Genomic DNA, 21,873 nt, shown 5'->3' with positions numbered 1-21,873 from the left:
TCGCATTTTGGTCGCAACAAAGCAAACCTTTATCTTGATGTGCTCTTCCCATTTTGAACAGAATGCTTGGCCCAAGCGTCTTGCAACATTTGATGGTTTTAGGACCCTGCACCACTGTTTGCACTCATATCCAGACATGTCTGTAGTTGGAGGACACCGTAGGTCTCTGTGTTTGTGTGTATTCTATGTCTATCCATATATGTGCATGATGGAGGCAGAGGAGGGAGGCTGCTCTGTCTTCATCTTTGTCCCTTGAGTCAGGATCTCTCACTGAACCTAGAGCCAGGATGGTGGCCAGTGAGCTCCAGTGACCTTCCTGTGTCCCCTTGTGAAGTACTGGGTTTATACACCCTCATGGCAACGCCCAGCTTCGTATGTGAGTGCTGGGATCTGAGCTCAGGTTCTCATTTTTTCATACCCCACTCCTGCGTGTGTGTGTGTGTGTGTGTGTGTGTGTGTGCGTGCATGCAAATGCATGCGTGTATGTGTATCTACATGTATACGTGAGTACAGTGTCCCTTGGTGGCCAGAAGTTGAATCTCCTGAAGCTGTGGTTACAGACAGTTATGGGTACCTGATATGCGTTCTGGGAACTGAATCTGCAATAGCTATACTCGCTCTTAGCTGATGAGCCATCTCTTCAGCTCTGAATTCTTGATTTTTGAGTGAATCCGAAAGTATGGCCTTAATGGCAATTGACCATTTTTAAAATAAGTCAATGAAAACACATATGCAAATGCAATATGCTTACAAATATCCATTCGTTCAGTAAATACTTTCTCAACGCATTGCATTTGTCAACAGCGTTTGTTGACGCTAAGGCTGTGCTGCTAGGTGGTCAGCAGGGTCTCCTCCCTTGTGTGTCTTGTGCAGGTTAGGGCTCTGCTGTAGGTGCTGGCTGCAGAGAGTGAAGGGCAGGGCAGGGTGCAGCAGAGATAAGCAAGCACACAGCTTCTCACAATTATGGTTACCCAAGTGGGTGGGTATGGGGATATTTCAGATCAGATGGCCAAGGACCGTCTGTCTCATAAGGAACCCACGGCTGCATGTTAAAAAGAATACAGCCGTGGGTGACATTGGAGATTTTTTTAAAAATTTAAATTAGAAGCAATCACTTTATTTATTTATTTATTTATTTATTTATTTATTTATTTTTCTAGAAAACCTTAGACTGTTTTAATGAGTCCCCGTAAATAAGCACATATTTCTGAGGAGAAAAAAAAAAAAAAGATAGTGCCACCAAATTCTGCCCTGAGATTCATTCTAGCTTCTGCATCCAGGAAGAAAGGGCTTGTGTTCATTCCCAGAGAAACAGGAAACTGCATTTCCCACTTTGGTCTTGCATTCCCCTACCAAACATCTGTGAGACAGTCACTACGTGTGGAGAGGTCTCAAGTGTATGGCTTCTGTCACTGAGTATGTCTGTCAATGCATATGAGTCCATCTCAAGAGGAGTATGAAGTTAGTCTCCTTGCTCCGTGTTTGAGCCTGTACATCTGTGAAGTCAGTTCCTAAAGCCCAATGCATGCTGCAGGATTTGCTTCCCACCAGCTTTGAGCATACCAACCATATGTCCTTTGTCAAATTATTAAGAGTCTATGTCAAATTTAGTTTGGATAAAAATGAATAAGGGACCTTATGAGTTTTCACATATTATCTCATAAGCATCTAATAAATTAGGGTGTTACCTCTTCCTCATTATTATGGTCATGTTTGTACTTTCTTTTCTATTAAAATGCAGTGGTAATTGAAAAGTAATGACCAAATACACACCACTGAGATTTTCCTTGGGCATATAAACATGACTAAAATGAGATCTTAACTTCAAAGGAAATAGTAGTTCATTTGTAGAAGTATGGGCAAAACTAGCTCTGTTACAAAAGACCCATGAAATACATGGCCTTTCAAGGAAATCATTTTCTGAGAAACCTTATCTATAGGTGGATACTGTGTTCTTGGCCATAGTCCTTGAAATCGGGCTCATATAGCCTGCTTCCCGAAATGAGTTCTGACCTGTGTTCTCTTTGAGAAGTGCAATCCTTGCCTTCTGAGTTTTCTTGATAATTCATGATCTTTCTTTTCTTGCATGGGTTAAATGACCCTATCTTTTCCCACAAATGTAGTAAATGCCATTAGAAGCTCATGCCATATCATGGTTTTCTTTTTAATATGAGCACTCTTAGTAATTAGTAAGGTCAACTCTTCTCTAGAATACCACCCCTACTCTGTTCTCTTTTGGGAGTTTAGGCTTTGGAGGTTCAGGATTAGAGGGACTTTATATCTCACACTAGCGGTTAGTTGATCCACTCAGGAAAAGCTGCATGCAAATCAACTTCATTATCTGTATTGAATGGTTTACCCAAATCCAAAGCATCGACTCCATTTATTTTCTCTTGGGAGTTTCTAGAGAAACCATATTGTTTTAAAGGAGGTCATTTTTGAGGTATGATTTGCAAAACCTCTCAAGGATCCAATACCTTTCACATAACTGCAGAGGAAGGGCTTGGCTTTCTGGTGTTACAAGTAATACTACAAGACCTGGCAACTCGGTAGAAAAAAGTAACAGAAATAATATAATGGCCAAAAGAGTAGTAGACCTGGAGTTTCAGTTTTACACAGTCACAGAAGAAATGACTTTCCTGATATGTACTGATTTCTCCAGAGGAAGAGAGCCTTAGCGTTCTGGAGTGACAGGAGTGAACAATGAGAAGGGTTTGGTGACACTATGCTATTGACTTGGAAATGATTATAAGATACATAAAAAGGTGTCCCTATTGCCATCTTGAATGCATCCACAATGTAATAACACTGTCTTTTGATTACTCTTTGGGGCCCAAGAGTAAACTCCAGGAAAATCTTTTAACTTCACTATTTCTGAAGTCAAGTAATGGCAATGTTTCCAGGCGCATACGTTTGGAACAAGTCTGAGCTCGTAAAGGAGATGCATGTGAGCTATAGTTTCCATCCCATCCCCTTAGGCAGGACAGGCGGGAGGGCCATCCTGCTGGTCAGGTTCTGGCCATATCAGTTTGCTGCCTTTAGCTGTGGACCCATTCTTTCTTCTGTGCTAGCTCCTTTTGCTCTGTAACCTCTAATAAGAGTTATCTTAACCTTCGTGCCATAATTGTGCTATTTTCCCTGACGGTGGGAAAATTATTAGATGAGAGAAATTCCTTTTTCTTTTAAAAAAGAGAGAGAGTGTGTGTGTGTGTGTGTGTGTGTGTGCGCGCGCGCGCGCGTGTGCGTGTGTGCATGTATTGTGTATGTTTATATATGTGTACCTACATGTATGTGGGTGCATGTGCACCTGTTTGTGGAAGCCAAACGTCAACTCAGATGTCATTCCTCAGATCCCATACACCTTGTTTCCTTGAGATAAAATCTCCCCTTTATAGGCTGGTTAGGCAGAAAGCCGCATAACTCATCCATCTCCTCCCAAGTGCTGGGAGTGCCAGTGTGGACCACCATGCCCACGGCTTCTATGTGTGTTCTGGGGATCAAATTAGGTTCTCCTCCTTACATGGCAAACACTGTAGCAGCCTCCTCCCTATACCTACATCCAGAAATTCTCCATAAATGAAGTAGAAGCTTAGCATTTATCTCTCCCAGTTACTTCAAGGAGGGAAAACTAATGACAAGTTCAACTATAGAGTGAAATGTTCCTAATGTACTTGTCCATAGAGTTCAGCTACTGGTTTACGACTCATTCTAACTTATTTGTGCTGACATTACAAGTACTTTAAATAGGACTATCAGCAGGGCTCATAGTAACGAACAAAGTGAGTGATGTGTCCCCATCACATGACATAGAAAATTCAGAAGTTGACAGTTTTAATCCTTTAAATTTGTTATTGTTCTTGGGACTGGAGAGATGACTCAATAGTTAACATCTCTTAGCAGGCTTGCTGGTTCTGCAGAACACCTAGCACCCATATTGGCCCCCTCACAACTGCCTGTAACTCCAACTCCAGAAGATTTGAACTCCTCTTTTGGCCTCTGCAGGCACCCACACGTATGAGCGCCTATGCACAGACAGACACAGATACTCACAAACACAAATAAAAGACAGTCTTACAAGATATTGTTTCTTAATTAGATATCTGGAATTATTACTACTGCAAGTGGTATTTTAAATGGGATTTTATCTTTATTATAGGTTATGGCTAGTGCTGCTGGTATAGAGTGCAGAGAAGTGGCTTTGATGTTTTTTTAAGGTACTCATTGTTATGATTTGGATATTGAGTGCTCTCTTTGCCCTGAATAAAGGAGTGTCAGTAAAGGCTTTGTCCTCAGGTTTGCCTAGTGGGAGGTCTTCATGTTACTGGAGGTATTCCTTAGGGAGACTAGTTTTTGTGTGATGCCTTGTTAGTTCCTGTGAAAGGAGTGTCCAAAGGCAGGGTGGTGGTGGCCCACGCCTTTAATCCCAGTACTAGGGAGAAAGACACAGGTTGACCACTGTGAGTTCGAGGCCAGCCTGGTCTACAGAACTAGTTCTAGGACAGCTAGGACTACACAAAGAAACCCTGTCTCAAAAAACAAAACAAAAAAACAGAGCAACAAGGAAAAATAAAGAAGTGTCCAAAAGCCCAACTCTGGCAGCTTGCTTTCTCTCTGCTCCTGGTTTGAGATGGGCTCACCCCTTTGCTCCCACATGGGCAGCCACTGCCCTTTGCTGTGTGTCACAGGGCTCTGTGGTCTAAGTCCAGACACTGGGGTCTTATGATACTGTTTGGACTTCCATCTTCTGTAAAGGAGCACACTGGGCGTCATCCCCTGCTCCTCTCCATGATATTGCCCAAGGCAGGGGCTCTCACTGAGTGCTTGTTTTTTCTGCTACACTGATAAGCCTGTGAGCTTTCAGGATCCATCGGTCTCTGTTTCCATCCCCATGTTATAGGCATGAGTGCCATGCCCAGATTTTTGTGGGGATACTCGGGTCCTCACAGTTGCAGAACAACTATGCTTTTCCCCACTAAGCCATTTCCTCAGCCCTCGATGCCATTTTTACACCTTTCTTAAACAATGTTGCTATAATTTGGATCTTTAATGTATAATTTGCATCTGTAATGTAACCCTAAAGGCCTGCTTGTTGAAGGCTTGGTCCATGGTAAGAGCTTTGGGGGATGGTGACTAGTGGAAGGATGTTAGATAATTGTAGGCGTACCTTTGAAAGGATATTAGAACCCTAGTCCCTGCTCTGTTCCTCCCCACTCCTGGCTGTCATTAGGTGAACATTTTTCTCTGATTTGTCACAGAAGGCCAAAAGTCTTGATATGTAATGAACATGTATTGAAACCCCTGAGCCATGACTAGACTGAACCAACAACTGTGTACTTAGATATTTCATGGAAATAGACTAAGGGTGGTGTCCCATGGCCAAATATTTCAGGCTATACATACTTTATGAATTTATAAATTTAGACACCTATTTGTATCTATACATATCATAGGATGGGTATTGGGAGTGCTGAAAAATCACATGGGCAAAGGCAGATTTGATCAAAGATTCAAGTCAACAAATTGTAATCTAGGAAATACTTGGGTTATAGCTAAAGAAGAGGAATTTCAGTTTGCTACTCTGTTCTGAAAAAAAATTAAAAGTACAACTTTAGTAGTGCATGGTGACACACATTTGAAATCCCAGCATTGGGGATGAAGAAGCAACATGCAGAGACACAAAGAAGTTCAAGGCGGCTTCAGCTGCATGGTGAGTTTAAGCTCGTCCTTGGCTGCTTGAAACCTTGTGCAAGAAATGAGAACTAAAAAAAGACCGAACAAAAGACATAACTATGTGACCCCAAAGGGTTAGTTCAGATGTTATATTGTCTTATCCTTGTCTCCCATTAAGTGGATGGATTAAAAAATCATGTTAACTGAAATTATTTAAATTAACTTGACTGTTAATTTAATCAGTTAACTTGGTGAGTAAGGCCTGTTTGCTGAGATGAAGCTTGTGTGGATTTTGCTATTGACTCTGCTTTCCAGCCAAATGGACCTCATTTTTGCCCTGGTCCAGCTCCTCCCAGCTGTGAAATCCACTGTTTCAGGTTTTGTTTTGGTCTGGGAAGAGAGTTGAAGAGAGTACATGTGGTCTATGTGCTTAGGATAGCCTTTTTGAAATCCTTAGTTTCTCTAAAATTTATGGATGTCTTTTGTTTCTAATGGAACACCCATTTCATTAAGAGTTCCCATCAAATGACAAATGATTGTATTAGCTCTTGGAAATGCTTTGGGCAATCTTTTCAAACTACTGTAATAACAAACCACTGGGGCAATCACAAATTTCTCTCTGGAAAAACATTCTGTGTTTCAGGACAGATGGTTTACCAAAACACCTTATTGGTACCGTCTGCTTTTTCTATAAAAGGCGTGTTGTAAACAGTCAAATAAAGTAGGGTTTGCTCACGAAACAATGCCTTTCTAATTCTGTGACCAACTTCCAGATAGTCATTTTCATCGTAATTCATACACATGATGCTTGTGATTGCTCTGGTTATGCCATAAAAGATAAACACTTCTTGATTAGAATGAAAATGCCTGTGTCTATATTTAGAATATAAACACATTTTTATATTAACCTGTGGGTTTAATAGCAGTCACCATGACTGGAAACCAGAATTCCCAGTGCCATAAAATGCATAGTTAAAAAAAAAGGCCTCGGATTCTGGTAGGATATGTGCTAGGTTTCTTTTTCTAAAATGGATATTTTGGCTATTGACTTTTTACTGTCGTCATTAACAAAGACAGAAATGACGGAGTAAGGATCATAATTAGAATAATGACGGCTTTGCATAAATAACAAAAAACCAGGTTCAATAAACATCTGAACACCCATGTAAGGATGAGATGACAAATACGTCAAAATGAAAACCATATCATTCTTCTTGGGATGGATGTAAAGACACTAAAGTAAGATGATAACATAAAGAGATGTATCCTTTTTAAGTTTAAGATGCCAGGTGTGGTGGTACACACCTTTGGTTATAGCTCTCAGAAGGCAGAGGAAAGCTAAGAGGCTAGCCTGGTCTACATAGCAAGTTTTAGGCCACCCAGGGCTACATAGTGAGACCCTATCTCAAAACAAACAAATAAAAGATGCTGGCATTGCCTCATGCTAACAATCATTTTATGTTTGATATTTCATAATTTTAAAAAATCACCTTTTATTCGAGAACAGATTCTAAACTAGTATCATTTTGGCAATTATCATTTCTTTCTTAAAAATAGTGTGTGTGTGTGTGCATGTGTGTTTGTGAGTGTATGTACACGTGTATATGCCTGTGTGTACATACAAGAGGCTAGGGAGACCACCAGACAGACCCCTTGGAGCTGGAGGTTCAGGAATTTGTAGGATGTCCAACGGAGACTGCAACTCTAGCCCTTGTGACTTCACAGTAAGTATTCTTAAACATGGACCCACCCCTTCAGTCCTGGGTTCAGACAGATACACACGTTGTTATGGGATACTTAGCGGCCCATCAGTGAAGTCTGTTTAGTAGAAGCTTAGCTGAAAGACAACTGGACATCTAAGTGAACTGAAACAAAACTTCATACTTGAAATCTGAGCTCTACCAAGGCCAAGGAGGCCAGTTCATGACTCCTTACCTGTCAGTTCCCACTCATCAGATCCCAGCACCTCTCTATTTTACTTCATTAGAATTTACTTTTACTTATGCATATGTGTTTGCCTGTGTCCATGTGTGGGTATGTGAATGTGTATGTTTTCACTGAAATGAAGAGTGTGCAACAGATCTCCCAGAGCAGGAGTTAAAGGTGGCTGTGAGCTACCCAGTGTGGGTGCTAGGAACCAAACTCAGGTCCTCAGCAAGAGCAGGCAAGTGCCCTTCTAGTCCTTCTGTCATACTTTAGTTGGGTAATCTTGAACAAGGTAATGTCTTCATGTCTTGGTATTAACATCTTAAACAGGAATAATGCTATTTATTTTTTTTTTCTTTCTTGGAAAAAGATTTAAGGAAGTCTAAGTACTACTGAGTGCCATGAAGGAAAGGGGTCAAGACCAGGCTGCAGAAACCCACAGAAACAGCTGAACTGAACAAGGGGGAGCTCATGGACCCCAGTCCAATACCTGGGACACCAGCATAGGACTGGAACAGAACCCCTGAATGTGGGTATCAGTTAGGAGGACTGGGTAGTGTATGAGGCCTCTGGTAATGGATCATTATTTATCTCTAGCATACCAATTTGTTCAAGGGTACCTCACACTTTCTTCTTTAAGAGTTTCAGTGTGGCTGGATTTATGTTGAGGTCTTTGATCCATTTGGACTTAAGTTTTGTGCATGGAGATAGATATGGATCTATCTGCAGTCTTTTACACACCAACATCCAGTTGTGCCAGCACCATTTGTTGAAGATGCTTTCTTTTTTCCATTGTATAATTTTAGCTTTATTTTTTGTCAAATATCAGGTGTTCATAGGTCTGTGGCTTAATATCAAGATTTTCAATTAGATTCTATTGGTCTTCCTGTCTATTTTTGCACCGATACCAGGCTGTTTTCAGGACTATAGCTCTATAATAGAGCTCGAAGTCAGGGATGGTGATGCCTCTGGAAATCCCTTTATTGTATAGGGTTGTTTTGGCTATCCTGGATCATTTGTTTTTCCATATAACATTGTGTATTTTTCTTTCAAGGTCTGTGAAGAATTGTTCTGAGACTTTGATGGGGATTGCATTGAGTCTGTAGATTGTTTTTGGCAAGATTGCCATTTTTACTATGTTGATCCTACCTATCCGAGAGCATGGGAAATCTTTCCATTTTCTGGTATCTTCTTTAATTTCTTTCTTTAAAGACTCAAAGTTCTTATTATTTCAGTCTTTTACTTGTTTGAGTGGTCCCACTGTCACGCCAGCCCCAAATAACACACAGAGATGCTGTATTAGATATAATTCTGTTGTCCAGTTACTAGTTTCTTATTGTCTAGCTCTGTCTTAAATATTTCTATTAATCTAAGTATTTCCATGTGGTCTTATCTTACTGGAGAGAGGTGCTGGCATCCTCGTTCTGTTCTCTATCTTGAATCTCTTCCCTACTACTTCCTCTCTTCTCCTTGTCTCCTAGTCCAGCCTATCTTGCTTTCCTATTGGCCAACAGCGCTTTATTCATTAACCAATAAGAGAAACGTATTTACAGAATGACATTACCCCATCACATTACCCCAAGATATTTTATGTTATTTGTGGCTATTGTGACATGTGGTATTTCTCTGTTTTCTTTCTCAGCCCCTTTATCATCTGTATATAGTAGGGCTACTGATTCTTTTTTTGAGTTGACCTTGTATCCTGCTAATTTGCTGAAGGTGTTTATTAGCTATAGGAGTTCCCTGGTAAAGTTTTTCAGGTTGCTTTTGTAAACTCTCATATCATCTGCAAATAGTGAAAGTTTGACTTCTTCCTTTCCAATTTGTATCCCCTTGATTTCCTTTTATTTTCTTATTGCTCTATCTAGAACTTCAAGTACAATATTGAAGAGATATGAAGAGAGTGGACAGTCTTGTTCCTGATCTTAGAGGAATCGCATTGAATTTCTCTCCATTTAGTTTGATGTTGGTTGTTGTTTACTGTATAATGCAGAGTGAGATCTTGGATAGGTTCCAAAGATTCATTGAGAAACCCTGTCTTGAAGAACAAACAAACAAACAAATAAACAAAATGTATTGATGGGAGATGCCATTCTATAAATATGTTTCTCTTATTGGTTAATGAATAAAGCACTGTTGGCAAGTAGGAAGGCAAGGAAGGTGGGACCAGGAGACAAGGAGGATTCTGGGAGAGACAGTAAAGAGCAGTCAAGATGTAGGACATGAGAAAAGTAAGATGTGCAGATCCTCTCTTTGGTAAGATATGACCATATGGAAACACTTAGATTGATAGAAATGGGTTAATAATTAAGATAGTTAGCCAATGAGAAATGCTAGTAATCGGTCAAGCGTTTCATAATTAATATACCATCTCTGTGTGTTATTTGGGGCTGGTGCGGCACTGGGACCAGACTGGCAGGAAACTGCTTGTAACCTTGTACAAAGACATTTATCATGCCAGAGTCTGTAATTTTCATTTTGTAGTTTTAAATATATAATATATATTCATATAGCATATATTAATTCATATGTCTATTATTCTGGAGCTTCATTAGTAACAATTTTCCCCCTACAGTTTCTTATTACAGTTATTTTACTTTTCTGAGCCAAAGTCTCAATACGCTGCCTAGACTGGCCTGGAAATCATTATGCATCAGAGTCTGGCCTTTGCTTTCTGCGCAGTGCAGCTTCCTCCTTAAAGATTCTGTTTGCCTATAATCCACAACCACAGAGAACCTTCTTTCAGAAACATATGGAAGCCGATGCAAAAATCCACAACTAATCATTGGGTCACCTCCTGGAGTAAATCGAAGTGAGGCAGGAGCTATAATGGCAAAACCCACAGAATCAGTTGACCCAAGATAGTGAGAGATCATTGACTCAGGTCTCACAAATAGGGAAACTCATAAGACTGAGCTAGACACCCTTAATATTGTTGACAATGGTGTGGAGGGGTCATTATATGAGGCCACTGTCAGGGTTCCAAGATCTAACTCTAATGCACACACTGACTTAGTGGAGCCCATTCTATATGGAGAGACACCATGCCCAGCCTAGACACAGGCATGTAGGGATGGATAGGTACCTTGGTCCTGCCTCATCGAGATGATGAGATAGACTTAGTAGACTTTCTAGTGGAGGAGACCTTACCCACTTGAAGCAGCAGATGGGAGGAGGAGGGGGAACTGGGATTGGAATGTGGAACAAAAAAGAAAGAAAGAAAAAGAAAGTTAAACTTTTTTTTTTTTAAAAAAAGATTCTGTTTGCAAAAATAGGATCAGTCTGTAGAGTTAAATCATCTCTAGTGCATTTAATCCCAAATAGTTTGTAAACATCAGCTTTCTAAATGCTAAGGTCCCCAGGCCAGCCCCTTCACAAAGTACCAGGAATAATTTGTTTTGTTATATGAGAAGCTGACTTGTCATTGAATTATCATGGTCAGCCTTTTTTATTTAAGTGTAAAATGTAAAGATTACCCTTGGGTGACACAATTATGAATGTGATAGTTTGCAAACCAGTGTTTTGTACTTCCTTACACCCAAGTGATTCCTTGTAGGCCTGACCTACCTTCTCTAAAGTGGACGGAGGAAAGATGATCTGTGTAGAGTAATATAAAGTATAATGTGAAGTCAGGGGAAAACAACTATGTCTTAGCTGTGTTTCAATTGCTATGATAAAATGCCAGGACCAAACACAACACAGGAAGGAAAAGGTTTATTTCACTTACCATTCCATGTACCAGTTCACCACTGAAGGAAATCAGGGAAGGAATTCATAGGAGGGGAACTTGGAGACAGGGACTGATGCAGAGGCCATGCAGGGCAGCTGCTTCTGGCTTGCTCATCATGGCTTGCTCAGCCTGCTTTCCCATAAATCCAGGACTACCAGCCCAGGGATGGCACCACCCACAATGGGCAGGCCCTGCTCCATCAGTTACTAAGAAAGTGCCTACAGTCAGATCTTATGCAGCCAGTTTCTCAGTTGAGGTTCCCCTCCTCTTAGATGACTCTAGCTTGTGTCACGTTGACATAAAACTAGCCTGCATAATCTGTTTCATTGACCAGATGAGAACTCTATGTGATTTTCACAAATGTCATTCACATGGAAAGAGATCTTGTGACTATTACACAAAGACTTTTGATATCTAAGAATAGAGCATTTCTCCAGGAAATGATTTGATTATGTATTCACTTAAGTCACTTAAAAAATGTTGTGCCAGGGAGAAATTGATTCTACATCAGAAGGATGCTAAGTTTACAGCTAACTGCTGGAACAACAGGGATGGTTTCTGTTCTCATAGTGCTCTGGTCAAATCCAGGATCTCGGGCTTGCTTCGAAAGTGTGTAACCACTAGGCTGCATCTCCAGTACTTTAAAATTAATTAACCCTGAACAACTGAAGTCCTACAAACTTGTAAAGGCATATGCATTTTTATGATGGTGTTTACAAATAGCTCTTCTTGTAGCAATTCCCTTGTCTTTAGTGTGCTACATGCAGTTTTATAACAGTATCATACTGGTCTCTCCACTTAGAGACATCATACATCCCAACTCACTCAATTGTAAGCCAGGTGCTGGAACACAGTCAAGAATTGATTAGACAAAAGAAAGTGCACTCGAGTTGACGGCATTTTAGTGTGATGATTTTCTAGACAATGAAGCTAAATCAATCATTTGTTAGACAGGATTTTCCTAAAGCTTTGCTTCAGTACCATTGCCATCTTGCATAACGCCTGGACAGTGGACAGTGAAATCCACTCACTGCTAGAGCAGTGTGTTTGGTTTCTTGGAAGCTCAAAGAGACAGAAATATAAACACACTCACTGAATTTGCCATTACTGTCTGATTTTGCTCTTCTGTCTTTGAGACAGTGTTTTACCATGTGACTCAGGCTTGCTTAACCTTATGATGTGGCCTATGCTGCTCTCAAACTTGAGAATCTCTTGCTCCAGCCTTTCAAGTGCTTGGATTACGTGCCATCCCGTCTGGTTTTCCACTGCTTTTACTTGTGAATGTCCATTGGAGTCTTGACTCAGGTCAACACACACACAGACACAAATATGTGCAGCTTTAATAATCTCCACAGTAAAACTTTGCTAACTAACATGGACTCTTGTCATTGGTTGCTAAAGTCACAGATTCACTACAACCTTACATCACTGACATAATTTTATTTTAGAGCCCGAGTGGAACAAAAGTCATTATGTCATTTATTTTGCTTGTTGAAACCTGAAAATTCACACGAACTCTCCTTACACGTTTCTTTGACGTTGTAGTGAGCATCTGAGGCATTATCAGTGTGTGAATAGTAGATAGACTGTTTTCATACACAGTCCAAACACGTCATATGTCTACTTCTTCCTGAAAATTCCAACCACTGAAAAGGGAATGATGGCTTAATGGGCACAGTGCTTGTTATACGAATGTGGGGAATGGAGTTTAGGACCCTAGCACCTAGCCAATATCAGGTGGTGTGATGGCCCACGTGTTACTCCAACACTTGGGAGGCAAACACAGGGCATCCCAAAAGCCATTCGGCTAGCTTGACTAGATAACTGCATGAGCTCAGTGTATGAGATGAAAATCAATGAAGAGAAATCTTAAAGACACCCAATGTCACCCCTTGACAACATATGGTTACCTTAACACATGCAAATTTGTACACACACACACACACACACACACACACACAATTATAGATACATAAACAAAGACACAGACACATATACACACACAAATGCAGACACAGAGATAAATACACAAAGACACACACACACACACACACACACACACACACATACACACATACACACACACACACACTGTACCCTCCCTTAGTTCTGTAGCTGGGAAACCCTGTATACTAGTTGGAAGGCTGTTTGATGAAAATATGTGCAAGGCTTCCCTGAATGTGAGTTTGGGTGGGTCAGTCAGAGCATGCTCTCCAGGCTTGTGACGTGCTTGTCATCAGAGACCACAACACATGACTACAGAATGAACCCATCTGCCTGCTTGCAGACACTCAGTCCTCATCTTAAGCCCAGCTCTCCAACATCCTGCCAGGCAATTCCACATACTTTCAATACGGCTTTACTCATACACAGATGTACAAAACACCCCTGTGTTATTATTCTTTAGCAAAATAATTATTTCCACAAACTACTGGGGCTGGGAGAAGTACGACTTAGTAAAACAATGTGTGATACCACTAAAAGCAATTAGTAAATTATGCAAAAAACAAAGGAAAATGAATCAGATTCCTATTATCCAGAGTTAACCAATGAAACATTAAGTACCTCTATAGTTTTTATTGTAGGCACAAAATAACTTTTATTTTTTTTTTTTAGCATTGAGATCATATAAAATCATTGGCTTTCTTTAAGGAAACAGTGAATCCCAACACCAATTTCTGCATATAATTAGTTCCATTATGTGAAATGACCAGAGTTTATCCTTTGTTGGACACTGTGATTGCTTTAAACTATCAGTCATGTACTCTTATCAATAACATCCTAATTGGTGTTTTCTTTTACAGAAATATCCTACCTATATTTTTCTCGATGGCTAACTAATAAATGATCTGGGCCCTGAAGCAACTGCCTTTGGGCTGAAGGTACCAGGTTGAGGAATTATGGATGGCTGGGCACTGGCTTTGTGTTCTAGAGAGAAGCTAGAACATTGGCCTCTTCAACAGATGGCTAAATAATCTCTACACAGCCACATGGTGATCAAACTACTGTCCCCAGGAGAGAGGACAATCAGAGAGATGCTGCCATGTAACTGACACTTTAAATGTGCATATCTCCACCTCAAGGCAGGCTCTTTAATGCAATTGCATGGAGAATGCTTGTTCCCAGATTTACAGGGCTGTGCCTGGCTGAGCTTTGAGATACCAAGATCGTATTTTATTCACTAATAGAAAGTACATGCTTTTTTACATTTGTAGAGCAAGATAAATATTGATTCATTCGTCCTTGAACCAAAACTGACAAGTAAAATTGTCACAGGCAGATGACAGGTTTAACGGTGTTGGCTTTATTCACCACGTGTCTTCAGTGCCTCCCCCGTTGCCTGGCCCAAGGAGGTAAACGGACATTTGAGGAGTGGAGACAAAATGTAAAGTGAAAACATCTCCTTTCAGTTGCCAGTCCAGTCTGGGCCTCACTGTGTGAGGAGTGAGGCCCATGCAGGTCTTTTCAGTTGTATTACATAATTAGGGGAAGCAATAACAAACACGCCTGCATCTGATCCAGGTGCTCTGTCAAGATACATTCTTCCTTTGGTTGGTGTAGCACATTTAGGTCTGCAGTTTGATACATTATTTTCCTGGAAAATAAAAGCTGCTTCCCAAAGGGACTGCTTGGGCTGAAGATTCTGTTTCTTTTGAGTGATAGCAAATCACCCTGGATTCCCCTTTAGCTTATGCCACTATGGAAAACTTAGAAACTTTTAATGGCTCAAAATATTGGACCTTTGTGAGGACTGGGCAGAGTTTTCTCTGTTCATCGGTTGTGCTATGAGGTACAGCCTCAAGGAATAAAAACATGAGTGAATTTACGAAGTGCATGTTAAGCACTGACTTGGTAAGAGAAATAAAAGGTCAGTCAACTGTGCATAAATTCATTCAGGATTGTCATGTGTTGGAAGGAGTGGCTAAGTGGGTATGGATAGGGACCAGAACCACCTCATCCTAAAATTCACTTTGGTGGAGATGATGAGTTGGAAGTGAGACTATTCTTAGGTACAGCTTGTAGGATGAGTAGGGATTAGTGGAAAGAAAAAATAAGGCAAAGGATTTTAAAGCAAAAGCAATTCAAGCTGATCCACAGGGACAAGTGATGCCTCCCAAGCAGCGGGAGCAGAGGCTTTGTACCTGTGATAGGAGGTTGTCAGGGCCAAGTGTTGGGTGCATCGAGCATCAGCCACCATGGAGTGTACTGTGTGGGTAATTAAGGTTTTGTTAAGGGGCCCCACCATTCAGTCATTGGTGCCATTAATGTGAATAAAGACCTTTCTTTCCTACAATATTCTTGATTTTCTTTTTGTTTGGGAGTTTCAGCTTTACTAAACTATCTCCTAACTCAGGTGACACAATGGTCCAAACATCTTTATAATTTTTCTGAAAGGTCTTCCATTCATTTGTTTACTACTCATCTCTCATAGGATGTTTCCAATATTCTCTTATGTGCAACTTTGTATGTGGTGGTCAAAGCTAAGCTCGGTGATTTGCCTCATTTTAATACATAGTGATAACCACTTTTGGAACCAGTTCTACAAATGATCTTGACAACAGTTCATGTATGGAATGGATACCGGGCACCACAATAGACATTGGTGTAGCTCAGCTACAGCTGAAGCAGGGACTCATCTCTACAAAGCCCTTGGGAAGGAAGTTCTGTGCAGACTCCTAGGAATGTTAGCTCAGTAAAGGTGGGAGATGAGGAAAGTAGACCTGTTGATATCAAGTGAATGTGTTAGGAATGTTGTAATTACTAACGGGAAATTCTAAAGCTCTTTTCCTTTTCTTTTCCGAGACAGGGTCTTAACATACGACTCAGCCTGGCCATGAACTCATGATCCTTCTGTTCTCATCTCTAGAATACCAGCATTACAGTGTTCAGCAAAGTCTCTTGTTTTAAAGCACTTAAGAACTTATGTATAATTTATTTGTTTAAATATACTTGGATTTTCTATTGAGTAAGCAAATGTGTATTTGCTTTAAAATCCCTATTCCCAGAAGTATAAGGCTAGTTGCTGATATCAATATTTGTTTCCCCATAAATCTGTTTGGACACAGTGGAATGTCTGTGTCCACAATTTGTGCCACCTTTTGCCAGTATTTAGCAAAATAGTGGCACTTTGTGGGATGCGGCTTCAAGGTCATGTTGCGTTTGTAGTCCATTTGAAAACTATGGGACTGAAGAAATGCCTGTGGTCAACAGTTTTCCCCGTTTTGCTTGTTTTCTAGGTAACAATGGCCAACATTGCAATAAACGGAAGTCATTCCCCAGTGACCTGCGAAACGACACTCTTTGCTCTCCGGATGGCAACGTGGAATCAGATCTTGGACCCGTGGGTCTACATTCTGCTCCGGAAGGCTGTCCTTAAGAACTTGTATAAGCTTGCCAGTCACTGCTGTGGAGTGCATATCATCAGTGTGCACATCTGGGAGCTCAGCTCCATCAAGAATTCCTTAAAGGTCGCCGCTATTTCTGAGTCACCAGCTGCAGAGAAGGAGAGTCAGCAAGCATCTATTGAAGTGGGACTGTAGGCCAATGCAGGACTAGAAGACCGGGGAAAGTTTTGGAAACATCTCAGCTGATTGGATTTATAGCCTAACTGGAACATTTGGACCTCAGTGTGTAGTTTGGGAGTACACTGGACTGATGCAGCTTCTGAATTTTGTTATAACAGCTGCTACTGCATGGTTGTGCATTTTTAGTTGCTTTTTATTTTATTTTATTTTTTATTTTATTTTTTGACAGGAGGTAAACCGATACGGTGGAGTTGAATGGAACACAACTTTTGAGTTTAGTTGTGTGACTTGTGTTTGTGGACTAAATGTATCTGTTGAGGCCCAATGCTGATGAATACTTGACCTATTTGTTCATGACTCCTTAATGCTACCTGCACCATGAAATGGTCATTTCATTGACTTATAGACAAGGCCCAATGTTGTGGGAGTTACTTGTCCTGCCAGGTACCATAGCCACTTCAGCCCCAAATAAACACACAAAGACTTATATTAATTTATAAACTGTTGGCTGGTGGGTAGGGCTTGTTATTGGCTAGCTCTGTCTTAATTGTTAACCCATTTCCCTATGGTCTTACCTTACCAGAACAGGGTCCGATCCAGAAATGTTACTCCTTCCTAGGCTACATGAGGTCTCCCTGCAGTCCCTCTCTGCCTACCTTTCCCAGAATTCTCATCTCCTAGTCCCGCCTATCTTCCTGCCTCTATTGGCCAAATAGTGTTTTATTTATCAATCAATAAGAGAAACATATGTTCCTCCCATCAGCTCAAAGTAGTATAAGACTGTATTTGTTTGTGTGCGGGGTTTGTGTCTGTTTACCAGTTCACATATCCTCAATCAATGCCTGCATGACCATGGCATCTGGGATTCACAGTGGCTTGTGATGACCACTACAAATGCTGGGTCAGCCTGACATTGTGGGGCTGATTAGCATGGCCATTCTGGTCACAACTGACACATGTACTTGCTTGCATTTGTTCTTATGAAGGTCAAATATTGTTTGAAAAAAAATTGTGAAGTAATAGATTATCAGTGTTTAACTGATCTCTTTTCCTCTGAAAATTGCAGAGAAACACAGGCTTTATCTTAGCACAGATTCAGCTTCTGATAGAATGCCCACTAAGCCCTATCATAGACTATTCAGACCATCTAAGTCCCAGGGATACATTGCCAAAAACATGGCAGATATTGCTTTACTTGAGCTGCCATTTCTGTGCCAGAGAATAAAAGAAAAACAATCACATATTCAGTCTGTCTACAGCTAGTGTGTTTCTGCTTTACAAACACAGGTATAAGGAAGTTCTGTTGACAGTAGTTTCACTAAATCTATTGGACCATATTTTCAAAAGCCTGTGTTATCAGTGTCAAGGGGAAAGATCTGAAATTAGCCAGGGTTGGTGACCCATTGTTACTGTTAATCAGAGACCAAGGGACAAGGCTCTGTCTCTAAGCTTCCCAGTCATAATTCACACTTCTCCTTTGTTTGTTTGTATAATTAACTTAAAGGTTTTCAGTTTTAGTAATCGTTCTAAGCATTGTAGTCCATCAGTGACTAGGGTTATTGGTTATGTTTTATAAAGAAATACATTTTTAAAGTCCTTGCTTTCATCTTGTCTGACTGTATTTAAACAAAGTACTGTCCCCCTCCATTTGCAATGAGTGTGGGTGCTTTGCTTGAATGCATTTCATTGTATCTTTCTGGCACCTACTGAGACCAGAAAATGGCATCAGGTTCTATGGGACTGGAGGTACAGATGGTTGTGAGCTGCCCTGTGGGTGTTGGGAATTGAACCCAAGTCCTCTGGAAGAGCAATCAGTGCTCTTAACCTCCGAGCAGTCCCTACATCCTCTAAAAGTTGTTTTTATCTGTAAAACTGATTTCAGATTATAGGAAATCTGAGAATTCAATGGAATTAAATTGATATTTTTTTATAAACTGCTTTTGATTGGCAGCTTATATTAGATGTAATTAATGATTTTGGTAAAGTCTCATGAGTAAATTAAAAGAAATGAAACAAGTAGCCTTGTTGAAGGCTTAAAGGAAATTATTTGTAGTGAATTAAAAAGGAGTACATTCTGTTATGTGATAATCTTAACTTAAAGACAATAAGAGATCAATCACACAATTTATTCTTAAGTAGAGAATATGTCAGATAATAGGCAATGATATCCTGGTGTAAATTGTGCAGGGAGTTGTAAAGGTTGTGTCCTATTTAAATTTAAGCTGACAGCTATGTGTTGGTTACTCTGGTGTATATATGTAGACATGCATGTATGTGTGGTTGTGTGTACATACATGTGTATAAGAATTTCTGGGTCTATGTATTGTATGTGCATGTGTTTGTATAATGCATATGTTTGTAAAAAGCCATTGCAGTTTGTGATTGCTGTTCTGTACATAAATGCTATCATGTTTAATTTCAAGAGCACTTTAAACTTGGAAAAACTTCTGGATGGTTCACTTATTTTTAGAGCCAATATTTATTTCCTACAGTGATAAGGTGTTGACATCCTATAAACTGAGGCATGAAGAAGCAAATTTCCATCTTTCTTAATCATAGTTGATAAAAACTCTGCAATTCATAGTTCCCTGCATTTCAACCGAGGAAAGGAGCAGGCAAGGAACTTGCTCCAAGGGCCCAGGTCCCTTCTTGTTGAGCCTCTACTGTAGACAGAATTGGTTGGCCCTCTATTGCTGTAATGTTACCCTGGCTATGTGTGTCTACAGTGAGGTCATCTTGTAGCCTCATGTGGTGGAGGCGAGGCTCTGGGAAGTGATAAATGAGTTACTGTGTGCATATTTTGGAAGATTTGTCCATACTACCTGAGCAATTTGTCAGGTAACTTAACTGGACTTATGAGGCCAAACTCATAGTGTAAATATAAAAAATAGAAAAAAAAAACTTGACTCCAAAATTCTCTGTGTTATTGTAGCTGTAGTATAGAGATCACTTATAGCACAGTTTATTGTACAATGAGCAATGAAGAGGAACATTCCCTGATAACTTCCTGAGTTATCAGTATGAATAAAAGTGCTTGTGCTTATTCATTATAATAAGTAGTATAAATAGTTCCAACAAGCTTACCAATGTGAATGTTTATGCTCTGTTTTGACATATTTAGACTGTTTTACTTTTTACATATATTACTTTTTTCTTATTTTACATATCGATCCCTGTTCCCTCTCCCTCCCTCCCTCCCATGCCCACACCCTACCCACTCCACAGGAAGGGTGGTGCCTTCCAGGATGGATCATCAAAATCTGTCAAGTCATTTGGAGTAGGGACTAGGCTCTCTCTCCTGCCTCTAGGCTAAGGGAGTATCCCTCCATGGGGAATGTGTTCCCAAAGTCCTTTTGTGCACCAGGGATAGATCCTGGTTCCACTGTCAGAGGTCCCTTAGACTGCCCAGGTCTTCTAGCTGAGACCCATGTTCAGGGGGTCAGAGTCAGTCCCATGCTGGTTTCCCAGCTATCAGTCTGGGGGTCCATGAGCTCCTCCTTGCTCAGGTCAGCTGTCTCCTATGTGTCATCATAGAGCCCTCATCTAGCAGCTGATGGAAACTGAAACAGACACCCACAGCTAAACACTGAGCCAAACTCCTGCAATACAGTTGCAGAAAGGGAGGAGTGATAAGCAAAGGGGTCAAGACCAGGCTACAGAGAATTACTTTCTTAGAGGGAAACAAATACTAAACATGTCTGAACTTTTTCCAGTCTTTGTAACTGTTTAATGAAAATGAGATAAAATGCATACCACTGTTTTCCAAGATTGAATACTGAATTATAATTAGCTGTGGGTGTCAACCACAAACATGACACTTGCTAGTGGGTTTAAGGACATGATAAAAATATTTTAAAGACAGGATGTCTATGAAGTAGAAAATTCCTAGATGTCAACTTGCACATAAGTGGGTATCTGTTTTCTTTCCTCACTTGCAGTCTTAAAAGGCAATGGCCTTGTTTTTGTGCCTAATGTGTGGTTAGGACCTAAATGAGGGTAATGACTGGGTAGAATGACACTTTATAGAAATGGTGGGCTACCTGCTTTACTATCTATGAATTGCTTTCTAGGATCAGAATATAAAATTGGGATTGGACAGAATTTACCAGCAGGTAAATAGTTTTTTACTTCAACTCATTACCGGCACATTTCAAATGGAGAGGACGAGGGGTTCTTTTGTTATATGAATGAATGTATTTTGTGTTCCTCATACTTATAGTAAAAGAGTAAATTACACACACACACACACACACACACATATATATTGCTTGCATTAATTGCTTGCTTGCATTATTGCTTGCATTAATATGCACTGCATGCATATTAAAAGCTTTGGATAGCGTGAAACTTCAAATGGTTTTATGATGAGCACGGACTAGTATTTATTGCAAGAGGGTAGTTAGCTTAAGGAAATCCTACAAACATGGGACCCTTGAAGGGGAACTTTCATTTAGACTTACTGTTAGGTGTTAGGGACTTCAACTTTTTACACTTTGATTACTTCTTCCCTGCCCACTGTTCGGTGTCATTTCTTTTATCTGAGCCTCACTTCCCCTAGGAAGATTTCATTGATTCTAAACTCATGGGGAAGATACAGTCAGGTCAACTACAGATGCCCATCATGTCAAACAGCTTCAAATGTCAATGCCATAATCCTCACTGAGGTTTGTGCCTTGCCCATGGTTTCTGTTTAATAAGCAGTCTGGTGTCAAGACTTACTTCAGAGGACTTAAATGGGAATTAGCCACCATTATATGTTGGTGTTCATGTCACATGGTTTGAGGTAAGAGAGGAAGGTATTAGCTTGCTGGACCTGTTGTAGCAAAGTGCCACAGATGGAGCCGGCGACATTAGCTGGACTTTTCCTTACATTTGTGGTAGATAGAAGGATCAGTGTGTGGTTAGGAGCTGTCTCTTTATCTTGTAGATGTGTCTTTTCCCTGTCTTCATGCGATCATCCTTCTGTGAGTTTTTGTGCTTCTCTAGCAGCAGTCAGACTTGAATAGGATTCATTCATTCTAG

The 21,873-nt window shown here is 40.4% G+C and overlaps 1 protein-coding gene across 1 annotated transcript in view; it reads left to right on the top strand.

Annotated features, from left to right (window-relative positions):
* Ptgfr (prostaglandin F receptor) overlaps nucleotides 1-17,273 on the top strand; it is a 33,333-nt gene extending 16,060 nt beyond the window's left edge. Inside the window, exon 3 of the mRNA XM_051195428.1 lies at nucleotides 16,564-17,273. Coding sequence (XP_051051385.1) covers nucleotides 16,564-16,866 — 303 coding nt within the window. The 3' untranslated portion in view covers nucleotides 16,867-17,273. The remainder of the gene's footprint in view (nucleotides 1-16,563) is intronic.
* The last annotated feature ends 4,600 nt before the right edge of the window (nucleotides 17,274-21,873 follow it).

This window comes from Phodopus roborovskii, unplaced genomic scaffold (assembly GCF_943737965.1).
Source record: "Phodopus roborovskii unplaced genomic scaffold, PHOROB, whole genome shotgun sequence".
NCBI lineage: Eukaryota > Metazoa > Chordata > Mammalia > Rodentia > Cricetidae > Phodopus > Phodopus roborovskii.
Note: the sequence above shows the minus strand (reverse complement) of the source record. Positions and strands in the feature narration are given on the sequence as shown.